At 37.6% G+C, this 19,059-nt stretch overlaps 3 protein-coding genes across 3 annotated transcripts; 1 reads left to right on the top strand and 2 right to left on the bottom strand.

Moving 5' to 3' along the window:
• Window positions 3,215-6,814, bottom strand: LOC109721287 (paramyosin). Its single transcript, XM_020248807.1, has 7 exons — window positions 6,442-6,814; window positions 5,828-5,930; window positions 5,054-5,672; window positions 4,600-4,735; window positions 4,354-4,521; window positions 4,006-4,116; window positions 3,215-3,715 (listed from the first exon to the last, which is right to left on the bottom strand). The coding sequence occupies exons 1-7, from the start codon at window positions 6,772-6,774 to the stop codon at window positions 3,527-3,529; spliced, it is 1,659 nt and encodes a 552-aa protein (XP_020104396.1). The 5' UTR covers window positions 6,775-6,814; the 3' UTR covers window positions 3,215-3,526.
• Window positions 9,081-11,249, top strand: LOC109708162 (zinc finger protein ZAT1-like). Its single transcript, XM_020229787.1, has one exon. It carries the CDS (start codon window positions 9,749-9,751, stop codon window positions 10,802-10,804), a length of 1,056 nt encoding a protein of 351 aa, XP_020085376.1. The 5' UTR covers window positions 9,081-9,748; the 3' UTR covers window positions 10,805-11,249.
• LOC109714655 lies at window positions 14,239-18,095 on the bottom strand. The gene is made up of 4 exons (XM_020239354.1): window positions 17,727-18,095; window positions 16,374-16,507; window positions 16,047-16,217; window positions 14,239-15,944 (listed from the first exon to the last, which is right to left on the bottom strand). Exons 2-4 carry the CDS (start codon window positions 16,498-16,500, stop codon window positions 14,647-14,649), a joined length of 1,596 nt encoding a protein of 531 aa, XP_020094943.1. The 5' UTR covers window positions 16,501-16,507; window positions 17,727-18,095; the 3' UTR covers window positions 14,239-14,646.

Raw genomic sequence — 19,059 nt, 5'->3', positions numbered from 1 at the left:
CAAATTGATGATCGACATTGTTAAACATGATCTAAACTATTTAAACTATCTAGAAATCAAATTTTACACATTTTCGATATTGTTCTCTTGTCCATCAAGTGAACAGAAAAATGAACGGCTGGAAATGAATATCCTTCAAAAAGTGATGATACAATTTTTATATTTGAGATCTAGAGTCTAGATCTTATTTTAAATAGTTTAAAGAATGTTTTAACAAAAATTTAGTTGATTTGAACTCTTCTATACCGTTAAACGAGCAAACGCACCATATCGGCCATTAAAATTATAGATTTTGTGACACTTTGATCGTTCAGTTAGTGATGCCAAAAAATCATGAAATTTGATTTCTAGATAATTTAAATGGTCTAGATCATGTTCAGCGGTGCCGATCGTCGATTTGAAAGCTCTATCATCAAAAACAAATCGGTAGTAAATCGAGTAGTTTACTACCGATAGCAGCCCAGTAAAATTCTTCATGATTTTACATTTTCTTGTTGGTAGTTTCTCCTTTGCTGAGTATTGCAGATCCTTTTTACCACTAAAATTTGATTGATCAATAAACTTGGTGTTTAGTTTCTTCAATTTAACTCTTTTCCTTTTTTATTCAACAAGAATCAGATGATCTTAAAGTTTGTCTTAATTACATGCCTTCTCCTAAATATCTGGCATAAACTCTACATCAAGAATGTGGCTAATGCGATAGAGGACCTAATCGCGCATTATTTAACCGTAACTTTACTACTACTACTTTGTTACTATTGTATGTACAAAACTATCGATTCGATTGTACAGATAAGTAAATCTTTACTTAAAGTCTAAAATTCGAATAATCAGCATCATTAGTACGAGTCGCTAACATGTCGAAACCTTTTTTCTTTGTCACTTTTTCAAACCTTAAAAATGTTTGGAGCTTATGCATGAGAAATATTAAATATCCTTTTGATAAGCTAACAAATTTAGTAGGATCTGTTGATGAGTGGGACTTTTTCTTACTTTGTTGTTACTCCTTTAAATGGAGGTGACAAACAAAGCAAAGCATTCATAAATAGGTAGTTGGTTGTTAATGGTTACAAGCACCTAAATGCAGCAATGTAAGTAGATTTATGTGAAAAGTTAATAAGAAGAAAAAAGGCAAAGCAAAATTTAAAGAAGTTATATATTCAAATATAATTTTGTGGTCCTTTTGATATTGTTGATTATTTGTTACGATTTCTTTCAAGTCATAGTCTATTTAATTATGTGATAAGAACATAATGCTAATGAATGGCTGCATTTATTTGGTGCCAGTTTGATAGCATCTGGATTGAAAGTGATTTCCTGCAATTTGATCCAAACTTAATTGAAATTTTTTTAAAAAAATTGCAAGATTCATTTGGTTGGTTGTTTTAAGTAAGTTATAATACTTTACTACTATAATTAGTTATCAGCAAAAGTTCTTTTTCTCATCTTTTTACACAAGTGTGATGATTAATTGTTCAGAAACATTAGTTGAAAGAACATAATGGTCCTATATATTTAGTTGGCACCACATATTAAAAAAAGAAAAGAAAAGAAAAACAAAGAAAAAGGATTAGAAACAGTGAAAAATGAGTTAAAACGCAAACTTAAAAGTGGATATACAAAATATTGGCAATGGAGCTTCCAAAGCCCAACAAACTACAAGCAAAAAAGGCCAATACAAAATTAAGATTCATTGAGAATGAAACATGCAAAATTTTCTATTGTGAGACTCTCTACTTCTTTTATTTATCTTCATGTTAAAAGATCTCCCAACAATAGCCTAAGAAATATTTTGAAGTAGAGTACAATAAAGGCCAAGAAAAAAAAAAAAAAAAATCATGGTACTACATACATGAAGGGATAAGTTACATATGAGTTGAAAGATCTCATGGTGAATTCCACTACCTCTAAACTCAAGCTTGAGCTCTTCAATTATGGAGGGGGTTAGGCCCCGTGGGGACGAGCCGCTTCTCGACGCCATACCTGGGATCAATTTCGCCTGTCGGCGGTGGTCGGGGCAAACTTCCATGAGATTGTTTACACCGAAACGGAGGAGCGAGACACGACGGCGCGATGAAAGAGCTACTTTCATGGTGGCGGTTGTGGTTGCGGAGGTGGCGGCGGTGGAGGAGGCGGTAGTGATCGCTAAACCGCGCCAACGAATCCTCATGCAATGATGGAGTAGAGTGTACAATCTTAGATGTTATCATGATGAGGATAGATATGTAAAGGAGTAGCCCAAGGATCCTTATGGTAGTTGTTGCTGTTGAGTAGGAGCTCTTCATGCCTTTGTTTAAGCTTAGGAATGGCTTTTGTACTCACAAAGCAAACTATAGGCCTATATATGAAGAGAAACACAAGGAGAGCTCTTCATAGCTTTAGGCTTGAAGTGTAAGAGAAGGATGAAAAGAAACAAGGGGTGGGAAAAGGAGAAAGCAATAGAGTGGGGTTTTAAGGACATTGGCAAGAGACCCATGAAGGCATATTAAGTGAGTTGGTGCTTCCTAATAGTCATGCACATATAAGTATCTCACAAATATGAACAAAAGCACTAATTGGTGGGTCCATTGTACCATGGGGGGTGAACATATATTCACATGGATGGTGAGGGGAAACTCAAAGTTTTGGGCATCATGGGACCAGGTGTAGGAAAGCCACAGTAGACCAGGTCTCCAGATCTGGGAACTAGTCCAAGAAGAAAGGAAGATGCTTGTGAGAAGAGAGGGCCTTTACAATTATATGAAGAAGAAGTGAAATTGTACTGGAGTTTTTAGGGACCAGTGCAAAAGTGGAGGAATCAACTGCTAATACTATTAGGGGCCAGTTAGGCCCCACTTGCATCTGTTTTTAGTAGCAGCAGTAGTTGCAGGTAAATTATTAGGCAAAGAAAGAAATTTGGAACTTCTACTAGTGCAGCAAGAATCAGAAAGAGCCTCAAAAGCACAGTTCTAATCTGGTGTTTCTGAATCTGCTATAGAAGAACAAAGCTACTGGAAGAATCTTAATAGAGTGTTTCTTCTTTATGAAGAACACCTCACCAAATAGCATTACATCCCACAGCAAGCCTCAGACACTTGGTAAATTGAAGAGTAGTTTGCATTTTTGTTTCCTGTAGCCGAATATTTAGCCACAATGTTAAACTCCAAAGTTGAATAATATGCGAATATCCTATGCTGTTCTGCATCTTGGCGACAATCACCCCTCCATCATAATGGTCCAAGGAACAACAGGTGTAGAAAATAAATAATGAAAAAGAAAAAGATGAATACACTTGAGTTTGGAGTTTATTCTGTCAATAAACCCATTTATACATAAAAAAGTAAGCTGGAAATAATCATATGTACATTTTGAAGCAAAAAAAGGAACAAACTAACAATATTGTACTACCGATCCCTGTGCTTAATGTTCCACTGATGCAGTTTCACAAATCAAGATACATCATCAACCACAAAGAAGGCTTCGACACCAAGAAAAAGGTCCATGCTCGCAAGCCTTATCTTCATTAATCATTCTTGTCTATGACCGCTCAGATAATCGAAGCATTGTCATCAGGATACCACTGAATAAGATCTTGGACTAAAGGCTTCTCCAAGGCTTCCGAATCTGTAGACGATCCAACCAAGTTATCCATTGAACATAGTGATTCATCACAGGAACCACATGGACAAGATTCAAGTCTCTCATCTGTCCCCGAGTTTGTTGCTGAGTGAAACCTCTGCAATCCATTATATATATACATATACAGAGATAATCAGCTCGATGAAAGTCTTTTGTCAGAGCAGTCAAATCAAGCTGAAATTTTGGTGAAGATGATTTTAAAATAACAGTTTGTTAATCTTGCATCATGATAAAATCATTAGCTTAAATTTAGGGTTCAAAATAAAATGAAATAGAAGAAGAATTCTCATAACAATATGAAGGAACATCGAAACCTATATGCTTTACATTTAGAGGAAAGCTGCATTGCACCAATATTCTCAGAATACGAGATGAAAAAAAAGATACCTTTAATGCATTCCTTAGTTTCTTGATCTCTAACGATCGAGTTGTAGCTAGCTGCTGTGCTTCCTGGTAACGCCGTAGAGCTGCAATAGATTTTTTTTGTTCTTTGATTACCTGGTAGTTTCACAGCAGAAAGGACATTTCAGAAATTATAAGATGAAACACCATTGGAACTGTTCTTTACTTTTACTGCATATCTATGAAGAGAAGTCATCGACCTTTGTTTCATAGGAGCTCCTAGGGAGTCTAAGTTCGTATTCTGAGAAAATAATTGCACTGGAGAAAAGTTTACAATGAGAGAACCCCTAACTATTGGCCCCTTCAAAATAGACTGAAAGAGAAGTATATTACCTGTGCTTCTAGTTCCTGAATCCGCTTAATAGATGCCTGTTCAATAAAAGCCCGGCGTTTGTATTCTTCTTCGAGCATGCCTGTGATTTGGTACCTCAGTTCAGCCATTTCTTGAGTGAGGTCTTCTGCTTCTTCCTTTGCCTTTAGTTTTTCTTCTCGAAGCTCTTCCTGACACAATGGAGTTATCGTACTTTCCGAAAAGGAAAAGAAAAGGAACTTCTTTTACCAATTAATTTAGTGTCAAACCTTGAGCTGCTTAATTAGACCTTCAGATTCCTGAATCTGATTCGCCATTTTCTCAATCTCGTACTTTATGTGCTGATCACATGCTGTTACAACAGCAAGTTTGGAAAGGAATTGGCCCAAAAAGTCCTCAAAATTGCTTCAGAAATAGCACCAAAGATTACTACTAACAATTTGAAGGAAAGGACATAGGAGTCAATATTAAATGCTAATCTGTATGATATTTGTACTGAATGAAAAGATGACAACTTCTGAGACGAAATGACAAACAATTAAATTTAGAAAACAAATATAGATCAAATAGCAATTTGTCATTTAAAAGGACAATATGGTGTTTTTGTGAAAAATTATTCAGAACGCCTAATAAAACCCAGTCCCCCATATTGTTGTTTGTTGATGATGATGACGGCGGCAACATTAACAACATACAGAGAGGTAGAATTACATGAAGGCTTACCCCATTTCATGCGGCAAACTAAGCTCTTTGTTTAACGCAAGAAGAAAAGCCTCGCTTCCTCTCTTTATCTCAAGAAGAAAAGCCTCGTCTACTTTGCTGCCAATGCTGGCGCTTGTTTCCTTGTATTGCTTCAGCAAATTATCAAATTTCTCCTCAACTGTAGAGAAGGACCTTTTGGTTTTAGCATCTCTCTCCAATAATAATTCTTTTAACTGCTTATTCTCACCCTCCAGACTGTTAATCACCTGCTGCGCTTCAGAAAGCTGTAACTCGGCTTGTCTCAGTTGCAAAGCCAATCTGGCTTCCTCTTGAGCAAGTTGCTGGCCTGAAAAGCTGTCTGCTTCAAAGCACTTCTCCTCTTGAGCAGTTATGTCTAGTTTTAAGCTCTCAACTTCACACTGGGAATCCAAAACTATTGTTTCGAGCTTCTGTATTTCCAAAGCTGAATTTTGCAACTCCGCTGCTTTACGATTCAATTCCTCCATCAAAACCAAGCATCGAGAATTGGCCTCATCATTTAACTTTTCAAGTTCCATGAGCTTCAGTTCAAGGCTGTGTACATGCTCTCCGATGAAATTTGCCTCAACATTCCGCAGATTTAACTGATCCTGCAAATATTCTGAATCTCTAATTATCAGCAAATGCTATATAAAAGATTATACACCATGCAAATTAGTTGATTGTCACAGATGAGCATACATAATGCAACAAATTCAGGCTCATACGTGATGTTATTACTAGTTAAAATGCATAAGAACACGCAAGAAGAGTCACCTATTTCCTGAGAGCAGTTTCGAAGTTCTCTTTCCAATTTCTCAATATAAATCTCGTCTTTTCGACATGCCCCGGATACTCCATTTCCATCCAACTGCAATCTCTGTAAAAATCAAACTTTTTGGTTAAAATGAAGAAATTCCATATGAAGTTTGTCAAAGAAATAGGACGACATATCAAATCAATGTCAACGGAATTGCAAGTTCGACAAAAATGGAAAACTTTAACTTTTTGGTTGCGGAAAATGCAAAAGGGAAAAACTAAGCCGCGATAACACCCATAGATTCAAGGAATAATCTAATTAGCGAGCGCAATTGATTTAACATTAACTTACAAACTAAAAGCAGTTATCTTGAAGCTTTTACTAACAAATAACAATCCAGCTAAATGTATATAATCCAAAACTAATACGTATTTCAAATCATTCCATGCCATTTCTCCAGTGAGTTATCAAAATACATTATTAGCATTTTCATCGCCAAATGCTACACATAATTGCAACCTAAAAGCATAGAAACTCCTAGTAAATTTCACTTTCCACAATATTATCCAAATACTGTAGGAAGAAAAAAAGGAATTATAATTTGACAAAGAAAGGAATAGGGCGCACTTACGGGTCGATGGTTCAGGGAGTGCGCTTCTCCTCCTCCGCCGCCATAACAATACGACGATCCTACGGCGTGCGAGGCGCGCGGCGCGGCGCCATGTGCGTCGTGCCTCGTAGGGGAGGCAGAGTCAGAGCTTGTGCTAGGGTTAGGGTTTAGATTGTGGGAAGAGATGCGGGAGGAGGAGGAGGAGGAGGAGGAGGAGGCAGAGGTGGAGGCGGAAGCGCGGCGGTGTTGGGGTTGGTGATGGGCGGTGTTTATGCGGCGGAGCGGCGGCGGCGCCGGCGGGGGCTGCGGCGGCGCCGCCCCTTTCTCGGCCGCGTGGCCGCCGCCATAGTCCATGGGAGAAGAGGCGTTCGGAGAAATGCCCAAACCAGGGGCCTTTTTTTTTTATTTATTTTAATTCGAATGAGGGTTTTTTTGCATGTTGGTACCTCAAAACTTTGGATTTTGAGGACAAGTCACCCCAACAATCAACATTGTTTCAATTTTTTTTAAAATACATATAAACCCACAAAATGAATCGAAGTAGGGGTGGCAATCCAACTCGGTCGTCGCTCATGTTCGGCTTACAATGAGCTCAAGATCGAGCTACTCGTTTAATAAATGAGCCAAACACGAGCTGAACTTTTCAGCTCGTTCAATAAACATGCCAAACATGAGCTGGGTCAGCTCACTCGTGTTCTGCTCGCTAACAGCTTAAATACATATATTTTATATTTATATATATAAATAAATAATTAATTTTTAGCTCAACCTAAAATATAAAGCCAACTCAATTTAAAAAAAATATTTATATATAAAATTTTAACTATTAAATCAAAGTCAAACCGATAAGATCTCATAAATTTATTTTTTATATGTATACTTCATAATTCTTTTAACTTATTGTTCATGAGTCAACCCGTATTTGGTTCGTGTTCGGTTCATTTATTAACGAACCGAACACGAGTTAAATTTTTCGGCTCGATACTTTAACGAGCNTGTTTGGCTCGTTGACACCCCTAGATCGAACATGTAACCTATTCCTCATTAGGGAGGTACTTTATTCGCCATATTGTCTTTAGATCTATCTAAATCTATTTGATAAAAAAAAAAAAAAGTTTGAGAGAAAAATATATATCTTTGAAAAATTATATGGCATTTGTTCATAAATTCCTAACAGAACCCTAGTACGTGAACAACTAATCTCTTATTATTAAAATGTTACTTGCTTCTTTATTTTGCCAAATTTAGAGTGTGGTCCTTACAAGTTGGAGTGTTACTGGAGATTTAGTTATTACATATGATGCTGATGCTTTACCTAAAAAATGTATTAGTCTTAGTTATATCAAAGAGGAGAAACTTATAATCATCCTAATTATATCATGCCTTAAAATTCGTAGACTAGCTTGAAGAAATCTATGAAAAAAATTTAATTTCTGTTTAATATTCTATCCCGATTCGTATTTGTATATGAATTTGGATACAGATATAATTTTGTCAAATATCTAATTATATTCGACCATTTTCATATATTTTGTCTTGAGTTCTTTAGTGAAACATTCTTGGCCGAGCTATGCTAACTGTTTGGGATGGTGTGTTTGTTTCACTGAAAGTAGAGAGGGGTAAAGTAGTTTTCGATCATAAATATTTATTTTTATTATTTAATTTATCATATCTTTTACCTTCGATCAACACTCAAACTCTCCAAACCAGGCCAAAGTTATTAACTTATCTTTCATAACTCCAATTTTTTTCGTGATTCACTTCCTGCCAAACAAAAGCGAAAACTAAAAAATTTTGGTTCTGCAGCTATACCAACAAACAACAAAATAATAATAATAATAATAATTTTCGGCCTGAGCATCATGACCTTCGGTGAAACAAACATGCCCAACTGCGATGAATGGCCTGGCCCAAAAGTACAGAGATGGATAGAATGAAACTTCATCCTAAGATGCTACAACAATAGTAAACCCAAATAAGGAGGGACATACTATGAGCACCACAAGGACATAAATAAAATACATTAAACTATTTAATTGATAAATAACAAATTTGAAGAATTAGTAACTTGAACTATTCATGCACACACGTTACATGCAATTCACAGTGCACTTAAAATAGGAAAATTGGGAAAATGAGAATCATACACTTTATGTGAGACAAAGTCCTAAGCACAAACTCAGTGCCCTACAACTTGGATTTTGTAATGTAGTATACTTTGAGACCGGCTGCTATACTATCGAAAGCATGATGATAAAAAATTAAAATTTAAGATCAAAGATACTGATTTGATTCTAAATAGTGAAAAGAGTTTTCTATAAAAATCTTATCAGATTTGAATTTTTTTATATCGTTAAATTCACAAATATATCACATCGACTATTAAAATTGTTAATTTTGAGATATTTTGATCACTAGCCAAATAATGTCGAAAAATTATAAAATTTAGTTTTCAGATACTTTCAATAGTGTAGATTAAGTCTAACAGCGTCGATCATCGATTTGAAAGTCGCATCATTGAAAATAGTTTGGTATACGAAAGTCTCCGTACTATCGATAGTATAGCAGTCCAACTCATATTCTTTTGAAATATGTGTAAATTACATCTAGCTATTTAACATTTCACTAAAAGAAGAGCCCTCCAAAATTGTGTATATAATAATAATAATAATAATAATAATAATAAAGCCGGTCCACGGTGATCCCAACGGTGGGGCCCAAAATTCCCTAAAACCAAGCAACAATATCTAAAACCAACCAATCAGCATCTGCCACGTGGCCATTCCTCAGCTCCCCTGTTTCGTGTTCCAAAGAAGCGACGGTGAGATGAAAAGGATCCCCACCACCACCGTCCGATGCTCTTCCCCCGATCCGACGTGGCATGATCCTCTCCGTCCAATCGTCCCCCGTGTGATTCTCCCTCGCGCACACGTGCTCCTCCCTCTCTCTCTCTCTCTCTCTCTCTCTCTCTCTCTCTCTCTCTACTTTGCTTCACTTGCATGGATTTCTCCTCCCAACCAATCCGACCCAACAAAACAACGACGCCTCGCCATTTTTAAGCTAACCACCCCCTCCTTTCTCTCTCTCTCTCTCTCTCTCTCTCTCTCTCTCTACATGCTAAAGCTCTCACCTTTTCTCTGCGCAGTGGGGAATCATGAGATCTACAATTCCAAATTGGTTTCTTTCAGCATTTTCTGGATGCGTTCTTCTCGATTCGATCTGAAACCCCGTAATTTCGGAGTTTCGATCGGTTTTTTCAGAGTAGTTTGAGCTTCATTTGATCTTGCTCTGTTTTTTTCTTTCTTTTTTTTTGATTCCCCTGTTTTTAATGGAGACGAAGCATAGCTGCAAGGCTTGTGGGAAGAGCTTCCCCTGCGGGAGATCGCTGGGCGGGCACATGAGATCTCACTTGTCGCTCATCGCCCCCCCGTCGGAGGCGGCGGAGGATAATGCAAGGATCGGGCGAAGCTCGATCGGATCGGCGTCGCGATCTTACGTTCTCCGAGAGAATCCTAAGAGGACTTGGAGGGTCGCAAGCCGCGACACCGATCTCGATCTCAAGAGTGAAAGAGTTTTCGCTCCTCGGAAGCAGTTTTCAGAGCACTCCAAGTGCCATTCAGAAGAAGAACACGAAGAGAGTTCGTCGTGGAAAGAGCAAGAGGATGTGGCGCTTTGCCTCATGATGCTCTCGAGGGACGTTGACGATAAAGGAGTTGATAAAGAATCGAAAGAGGATCCGGGTTCTCTCACGAACGACACCGAGAGATCGAAGAGGCGATCGAAACTGTGCTTTTTACCGAACGGAAAGGCGAATTCCGGCGCTTCCGACGAAGGTCCAGCTGAGAACTCCCGCGTCTCCGAAATCAATAAGGAGAACGGCGGTTCCGGCGATTTCGGTAGCTCCACTAAGAAGAAGAAGAGGCCGTACAATTGCGCCACTTGCGACAAATCGTTTCCTTCCTACCAAGCTCTCGGAGGCCACCGCGCGAGCCACAAGAGGATCAGGGGATTCGTGTGCTCGTCGAAGGCGCAGGAGAATAGCGCGGAGACAAACGCTTCTTTCGAATCGACGACGCTCAAAGAAACTCTCAACAAAGACATCGGTGCCGATCATTGCTGTGCGGAAACGAAGAGCGTAAATCGCCACCAGTGCCCGTTCTGCTTCAAGATCTTCCCCTCTGGCCAAGCTTTGGGAGGTCACAAAAGGTCGCATTTGGTTTCAAGATCGGATTTTGGCGAAGTTTCGGGCATCAACCAAAACTTCGAAATCGGGCAGAGAAAACTGAAACAGCGGAATTTGATCGATCTCAATCTCCCCGCTCCCGTCGACGAGGATTCGAGTAATACTAATGAGAATTATGAGTTTAAGTCATGGTGGATTTGAAAAAGAGTACATAATCTTGATTATGCAGATCTATTTAACTCATTCTTTTCATTTAGTAATCTTTAGATTTGTTAATGAATCAAATGTTTTTTTTTTTTTCCAAAGCTCAAATATTCCTTTTCCTCTTCTTCTCTCAGATTTTATTTGAACCACATAATATTATGATGGATGATTTGTCACAATTAAGATCACTAAAGTTTCTAAAATGTGAATTACCATTTTGGCCAAGGTATAGTAATTTGTTCTAGATACAAATTATTTGAATTGGTCTATATAAAGTTTTGGCCTTTTTTAATCAGATGTCAATATGTTAACAAACTGCTGAAAGGGAAAGCAAGGATGGATGAACAGATGTACTATGCACTATTTACTGCCCTATGATTTTCTCTTTATTAAATATGAAATGCATTGCTTATTTTTGTATGTCCAAGTTGTTTTTTTTTCTTCTTTTTGCACATAAAAACAAATTATACTTACTACCTAAGGATACATATATATACTCTCATCTAGTAATTCGTCTATTTAAGCAAATAGATTTCAAGCTGATTTAAAGTGTTTCATGCTCAGTTAAATATTCAGATTAAGAAATTCTGGCATCTTGTGATGCTCTGCTTTGTGCATACTTTGATTAGCTTCTGCAGCAACTTCCTTACTATGAGAGACAAATAACTCTCACTAATACTAATTTGTTCATGCTTAGCAACTCATTTATAGGCTTAAGCAAATGATGGATGTAGTCAAAATTGCACCTTTTTTTTCTCTTTTTGGTTTTTTAACCATAGATTGTATGAAATGATGATTCACATTTTACATATTAATGGTAGATGTAATAGAAGTCGATGTCGACTTGTACAAACTACATTTTGTTTTTCCTTTAACAGATCATAAGCTAAATTGGCATCATGAGAATTTGCAACTTAAAATTGAAATGATTGGGCAGTGAAATTCTCTAGCAGACAAGGATGATGGCCTCTCCCCGAGGAATCTGCATATTACAAAATAGATGGTGGCATGTGATATCAAGTTGGTTGGTCACTTTGTTCCCTGGTATACATGACAATCCATCTCACTTGGCCATGCTTGTGTCTTCTTGTTTCCATGCTTTTTTAGCAGTGTAAATTTGTACTTGTTAATGCTTGCTTTTCACTCTCTGAGTATTGATTGCTGTGGAGAAACTATTGGCTGGACCAGGTTCCGCTGCATCAGCCAAGGATATCGGTCGTCTTACCGCCAGATATCATAATTTCGAACCGAAATCATCCGACGAGTCGCTATCTTTTTTGAAATTACAATATTTTCTTACTAGAACTTTGTTGGATAGTCCGGAATTTGAGATTGAGATGGGATGGTTAGTCGATCATTCTTTTGTGTTTTTCATGTTTCTTTCTGGCCTAATTTTTTTGAAGTGGTTTGCTAAGCAAAGTTGTGTTTGAGAACCTCTATCTATCTCTTCCCTGCTTCAGGCAATCTAAAAAAGGAGTTTATTTTTTGAGTGTCTAGTGAACAAATAAGTTGTGTTCTTGGTTCTTCCAAATTTAAAATTTACTACATTTACCAAGAATTTACTGCATTTCAGTTAACTGTAATAGCTACATTTCAATGGCAGGTCTCACAGCACTGAACACTTTTTAATGCAATGTTTTGAGGTTTATATGTTCAGTTTAACTGCTTCTGCGTTTTTTATTATTTGATTTGTTCGGAGAATTGTGATTTGTAATTTGTTATGTCGCATCACATAGAACAGTTAGATTACAATAAGTGCGAAAATTTGGGACCAGTAAGAGAGGCAGATGCAAGAAAAGATTAAAATTCCCAAAGCACTTCTGTTCTATCAACTGAACACATAAATTCAAAATCTAATTTCTAATTTCTAATTTCTTCTACCCTAATTTCTTATTTATTCCATTTTTTCCTTTTTTTTTCCCTTTTCCGTACCCATTTTCTAATTTTCTGACAACACTCAACACCTTGGTGGATTGCAACACATTATATATATATATATATATATATATATATATATATATATATATATATGATGAAATAATCAATATTGACACTTAACACCGACCGTCCCTAGCGCAAGTGGCAAAAGAGCTTGGTGGTTGATACCCGAGACCTAAATTCGAATCCTAGTTGATTCATATTTTCAGCTAAGTTTATTTCTAAATGAAATAAACGAAGCAGGTAGCATGCCACCTTTCTCGCTAAAAAAAAAAAGACATTTGGCAAAGACCTTCCTAAATAGCATCAAGCTCAAGTTACACTCCATCTAGTATAACTTGAAAGGACTCTACTTAATTTCACAACAATAAAGAAACAGATAAGATTCTTTCTTATTTATTAATGCCAGCATGAGAATGTGCAGACAAGTTACTCACTACAGGTGGATCCAATTATCTTTCTCTCCGAAAAACGTGTGCTTCCATTGCATTGTATATACTATATTCATAGTTCAAATAAAGGATTGTGTCAAGTTGGCAAGATGTGCACCAGCTTATATGCCTGGAGAACACTCACTGAGATCATGGAAAAGCTGGACACTTTTATGCTGTGTGGGACTACCTCACATATCTTTCTGTCATGGTGTCTTTTCTGAAACAATGCTCTTCCAAGTTACTGCTTTTAGCATAGAGAATGACTCAAGAATCCACAAGTCTTTTTTTCTTTTTTTCTTCTTAAAACAAATTACAGAGACAAAACTATAAGATTAGTCGAGCAAAGAAGGGACCTTAAGAGTTTTATGAATCACTTATCGATATCTTTATTAACGGTTTAAGAACACAGCTGTTGATGTTAACTAACATTCCCCTGGGAAAGGTTGCGACAACAATGCCACCAAATTAAGCATATCGACATTCAATGGGAACTAATTCCATCACTATCTCAATAATTAAACAAAAACGGAACTTATGTGCCTCTTCACCTGATTTATGGAGAGATTCTCTGCTAAAGAGAAGATTTTATACATTCTGACAAAAGCAGAAAACCCAAATGCACAACCAGTAATCTGAAGTTTCAACTCTTAGATTGAATAGGTAAGTCGGGGATTTGGAACGACAAGCTATTGGGCTTCCGCAAATAGCACTTCACGAGAAGCTTTAGTCAGATTAGACAGACCCTACCTAGAATTTATCACCCAATTCATCTGCTACTGAAGATCTTGCTCTAAATCTTAAGACTAACCTGCTTTCCTTTAGTTCAGATGTTTCACTGCAGAGAAATCAGGTGCAAGTTTAAGATACACTCAGCTATGCATTGGGCAGTAACATGACCTCCAAATCAGAATTTCGACAACAAAATCGTGCTCAATCAAGAGAGAGAGAGAGAGAGAGAGAGAGAGAGAGAGAGAGAGAGAGAGAGAAAACCTTCAAGCCTCATTCCATCTTTATATTATCTCCAGTAAATGATCCTCCCAACAACAGCTCATAAGCTCATCTCATAAATAGGAAATTTTATTTGACTGCCGACACAAATGACAAAAAAGTGACAACATGGAAGAGCAATTTCCTATAATAAATCATGGTAAACAAAGATATATAAATGTAAATTAATAAATTGAAGGTTCTGAACAACGTAAACCCCCTTGTACAAAGATTCTCTCGTTGGGAAAGAAGGGATTGCTCTATAAAATAATTTAAGGACACCTTCATGCAGTCCTAAAGAGCAAATCTTCAGGACTAAATATTGTATTTAAACTACTCTACAAGAGACCCAGACCCGCTGATTTCCTTCATGAATGTACATTGAGAATCAAGAACATTGATTCACAACCGCGACAAACTATAGAATCTTGAAAGGATTTGATGCAATGAGAAAAGCCGAATCAGAGGCCCAGCAGAAAACTAGCTGATGCTATGACGACTGATAGCATTATTCTCGTAAGCATCTATACCAATCACTTCTTCAACCACGTTACAGGTCGACAAAAAATCTTCTCTTCTTTCATGACTAAAGTTCATTTCCCACATTTTTGGGTCACAATGGCCATCGAAGAACACATTATCTGCAATACCACTCAACCAATCATTTCTATGTTCCCTCTGGTGGTTCCCGTTTTCTTCGATGCTAAAATGTTGCATCTCGTCAGCCTGACTAGCAGAGTCAGCCCCGTTATTCTGGCCCTCAAATGATGTGCACGATTCATCCTGGACACCCAGATCATCTGAACGGCCTCGCAGATTTTTTCCGGTGACCCCTTCATTTTCTTCACCATCACAGTCATCTCCCTCATCAGATTCTTCATGAATATCTCCCCCCACACAAGCTTTATGATTATAACCTAAGTCCTCCCTGTCAGTCAAAGAGTCCACAGCAGAATCTTCTTCTGTTTCGTCCTCTTCAAACTCACCATCATCGCTCTCTTGCCATTCATCATTGTCGCTGTCCACATTCATGGGATCCGACCTGTTTTGCTCAGCCCTCTTTCGTAGCATGAAGACGTTAAAATAGTAACTGACCAACTCTTTGCTGCTTTTCGAGGAGAATACATGCGGGAGCTCATCCCAAAAGTTCTTGCCCAAGGAAGCAGGGTTGGATAGGACGACTTCCTGGAAAAGTCTCTCCTCCTCTTCCGTCCATTTCAAAGCTACATCCTCTCCCATCTCACAAAACCCTAATGCTTCGAATCTGTCTGGCCCCAAGGCTGCCTTGAGATTCTCTCTGACCTCCATCACATGCTGTTTTGCGCATTGGATGGACCCAGGTTCAGTGCAGCTACAACGTATATTACTATTTGTAGTTCTGATTTCTGAAGCTAAGCCATCTGCACAAGGCATTGGAATGACACAAGTTCTAATCCACTTCTCACTATCCTCATTTTCATCATCCGCAGGATGACAAACAGAAGCTAAACATGTCTCCGAATTAAGTGAAGACGCATCACAATGAAAAGAATCCCCAGAGCCATTCCTAAAACCTCTTGGCTTCCAATCTGGAAGATCGGCCTGATGATTGGGCCCAATGGCAACAGGTTTTCGAGGATGAATTTCGAGAACAGGTGAATGAATCTCATCTACTTGATTAAATCCAACTGCTCGTTGGCAATCCTCGAAATAGTAAGGAAAGAGAGGTGCCCGAACAGGTGGATCAAAGCTAGGAAAATAATTATTGTCTCTGCTGCCAAAATATTTGTCCACTAGAACTGGCAAGAGAAAGAAATGTTAGTGTAAGCTTCTCTAGGTTCAGCACATTCTGAACTATCAAAAAATATTATACACAAGTAAAGAGAACTAGTTTAAGAAACCTGAGGCAGGTAGCCCCTCAAAGGCGCCTGAAGTAAATGTAAATTCTTCAAATGAATATAACATTCTATTCTGGTCCAGTTGCTTTGGGCGTTTAAGAGCAACTTGGGAAGGCTTGCCATCGCAAAGAGGCCGCTTGCTATGCTCCAACTTGAAATGCTCACCAGCGCCACCTGTCACCAAAGACAAACAATTTCTCACCACGAGAACATTTCAGGTCACCAGCTCCTCTACTTTTACTAAAATTTTCGCAATCTTTACAGAATAGAGTGAATAGGAAACTAATTATCACTCTATTTGTCTTCAAAGAAAAATTTGGCACTGTTTACCTTTAGATGAAGAAATGTCAGAGAATGGTGCAATTTGATAGTGCTCCTCCAACCCACTCAGGTTCTGATCAGCAAGATGGTCAAACTGATCATCCGTTAGAGGTTGTTTGCCGTGCACAAACACCATACTTGACCTGCAGGACAAACAATCAATTAGAAAATATATCATGGAGCAAAAGACTAGCACACTAGAGACACCAATAATGATATGTATCACTCAGCCACTTAGGGAAGCGTAAAAGCAGCAATTGAAGCTCCTAAAAGAGACCTGTCTAGCTTCAAATAGCACAACACAATATGTGGAATAACTTTCGCCAATGAAAAATTTATAACACTTGCAAGAATTACCTTTATAGTGTATAATATACAACAAGCGAAAGAATGCTAGGTCATAAACCAATTAAAGCCAAAAGGAGCAGCAAATATTTCAGGTGCACCAAATCAAGTTGTCAGAAGGCTGCAGATTCTATGAAATAACCTTCAAATAAAAACACATTTAAACAAAGGAAAGCAACTAGTTGCAAAAAAGAAGAGGCTAAAATACACCATTAGATCACAACGACCCCAATGACAAAAATAAAATCACAGATTGTAGCCAATCAATTAACGAGCTTATCAATCCTTCCAGAAAATCAGAGTTCAAGTTTCAACGTCATTTGCAATTCCACTTGTGAAGGGAAATGCGCACAGGGATGAAGTCATTCCAGTTCCATACGCATCACCATAAGTCTTAGGAACGGTACCGTGTTAAAATATATACGCATTCCTTGAGTGAGCCTCTCTACTTATCTACTGAAGATAATACAAAGTCCTAGCAATAAAAAAAGGAATGCCAAGATAGAATTTCTAGTTAAAAACAAACACAGAGCCATCTAAATCAATTGAACAAGCATTACACAAAGGGAATCTACTAAAGTTGCTAATTACTATGTTAAGCAGCAATAAATGGAAAAGATAAATTCTGAAAAAAACAGCTGCTGCTTTAGAATAGGTGTACCCAGGGCATTCGTACAGGATCAAATCAAATAAGATATCTAAAACCTTGATAAAACAACATGCTAATTACCGTATAACTGGAAAAATAAAAATCGCAATAAAGTACTTGATAAATGAAATTTAAACCCTAAGTCTACAATGATGGGATATAGAAAGATGATAATTGAATAAGGAAATGGATTTCCCCCAACAAATACAAAACCCTAATCCTAAAGCGATCCAATTCAAATACCCAAATCCACCAATACATCATGCAATTACAAGAGGGCAAACAAGCCACATCCGGATCAAAGCAATACCCCCCAAACAGATGAAATAAAACAGATCGAAAAGTTCGAAATCCGAGCAAACCCTAACCTCAAATCACGCCCTGAAGAACCAGCTCCACCGGCTCGCCGCGACCTCGATTCGGGTTCGCAAGCCTCAAGAATCAACAAGCCCCCAAAAGATCGCACCGAAAAACCCGATCTTCGAGGCAGATCCACAGGTCGGGGGGCCAACGGAGGGCGCCGCCGCCGACGCAAGAAGAAGTCCCCCGAAACCCTAACCCTAGGATCGGAGCGACGAGAGAGGGGGAGGGGAGGGGAGGGTATCGCGGGAGCCGCGGAGGAGGAGGGGATCGAACGCGGCGGGGAATCGGAGATGAGGAAGAAGAGGGATCGAAGAGGAATCGGGATCGCGATCGAAGCGATTTGGGGGAGGAGGGTGCGTAATGACCAAAATAGGGCTCAACGCGCTCTTTTATAAATTTTTTTTATTCGGAGTTCATAATTACGGAAATACCCTTGTATATACCACGTGTTGTAATTGTAATTAGTGAAATAACTATTGTTGGTAGTAGGACTCGTTTGGTACTTTGGAAATTGTTTGGGATAGTATGGGAAATGTGATTTTTCGTATGGTATCGTAGAGTATACGACCGTATGATCGACTTTCTACGGCGGTGCGTTCTTAATTTTTCTTCTTTTTTGGTTAAAAATTATGGCACTCAATGGAAAAATTTTAATTTTACTAATTTATTTTTATTTTTTTTTAAATTGTTTGATTTGAGTGGTTTGAATTTAGAATGACCCTTTTGTTCAAATAGCTATAGAATCAATGAATCACATATAGAATACTTTTATCGATTTCGTTAATATAAATACAGGAGAGTCATTAAATGATTTAAATTAAATAAAATAAAATGCTAGATTGCAAAACCCAAATTTAAAATGGTTATGTGTCAAAAATAGCTCATGTTCAGCTAAATTTCATATATTTTCCTCTTTTTGTGTTTTTTTTTTAATTTTAAGGGATCATTTGGTTGGATGTAGTTGTAATTATACTACAGTTGTAACTATATGCAGATCAAAATTCGGCATTTGGTTAGACAATTTTGAATCCAAGTGCTACAGTTAGAATTACAAGAGGTCCAATTGTAGCCGTTGAAACTACATCCAAATTGATCATAGCTCCAATTGGAGCGATTGGAAAGAATAATTCTAATAAAAAGTAAGGTTACCTCTCTAAATTTTTTAATTTAAAATAATTTTTTTTTCTATATTAGAGATAATCTCATCCCCACGTATATATATAAAGTGATAAAAATTTTAAAAATATGCTTCTCAACCGCATAAAATCAAATAAATTATTTATAATTACAATATTTTTACTGTATCTAATCGACCAAGTAATATATAATTATAACTAT

This window comes from Ananas comosus, linkage group 1 (genome assembly GCF_001540865.1).
Source record: "Ananas comosus cultivar F153 linkage group 1, ASM154086v1, whole genome shotgun sequence".
NCBI classification, from domain to species: Eukaryota; Viridiplantae; Streptophyta; class Magnoliopsida; order Poales; family Bromeliaceae; genus Ananas; species Ananas comosus.
This window is presented reverse-complemented; position numbering and strand designations above follow the sequence as displayed.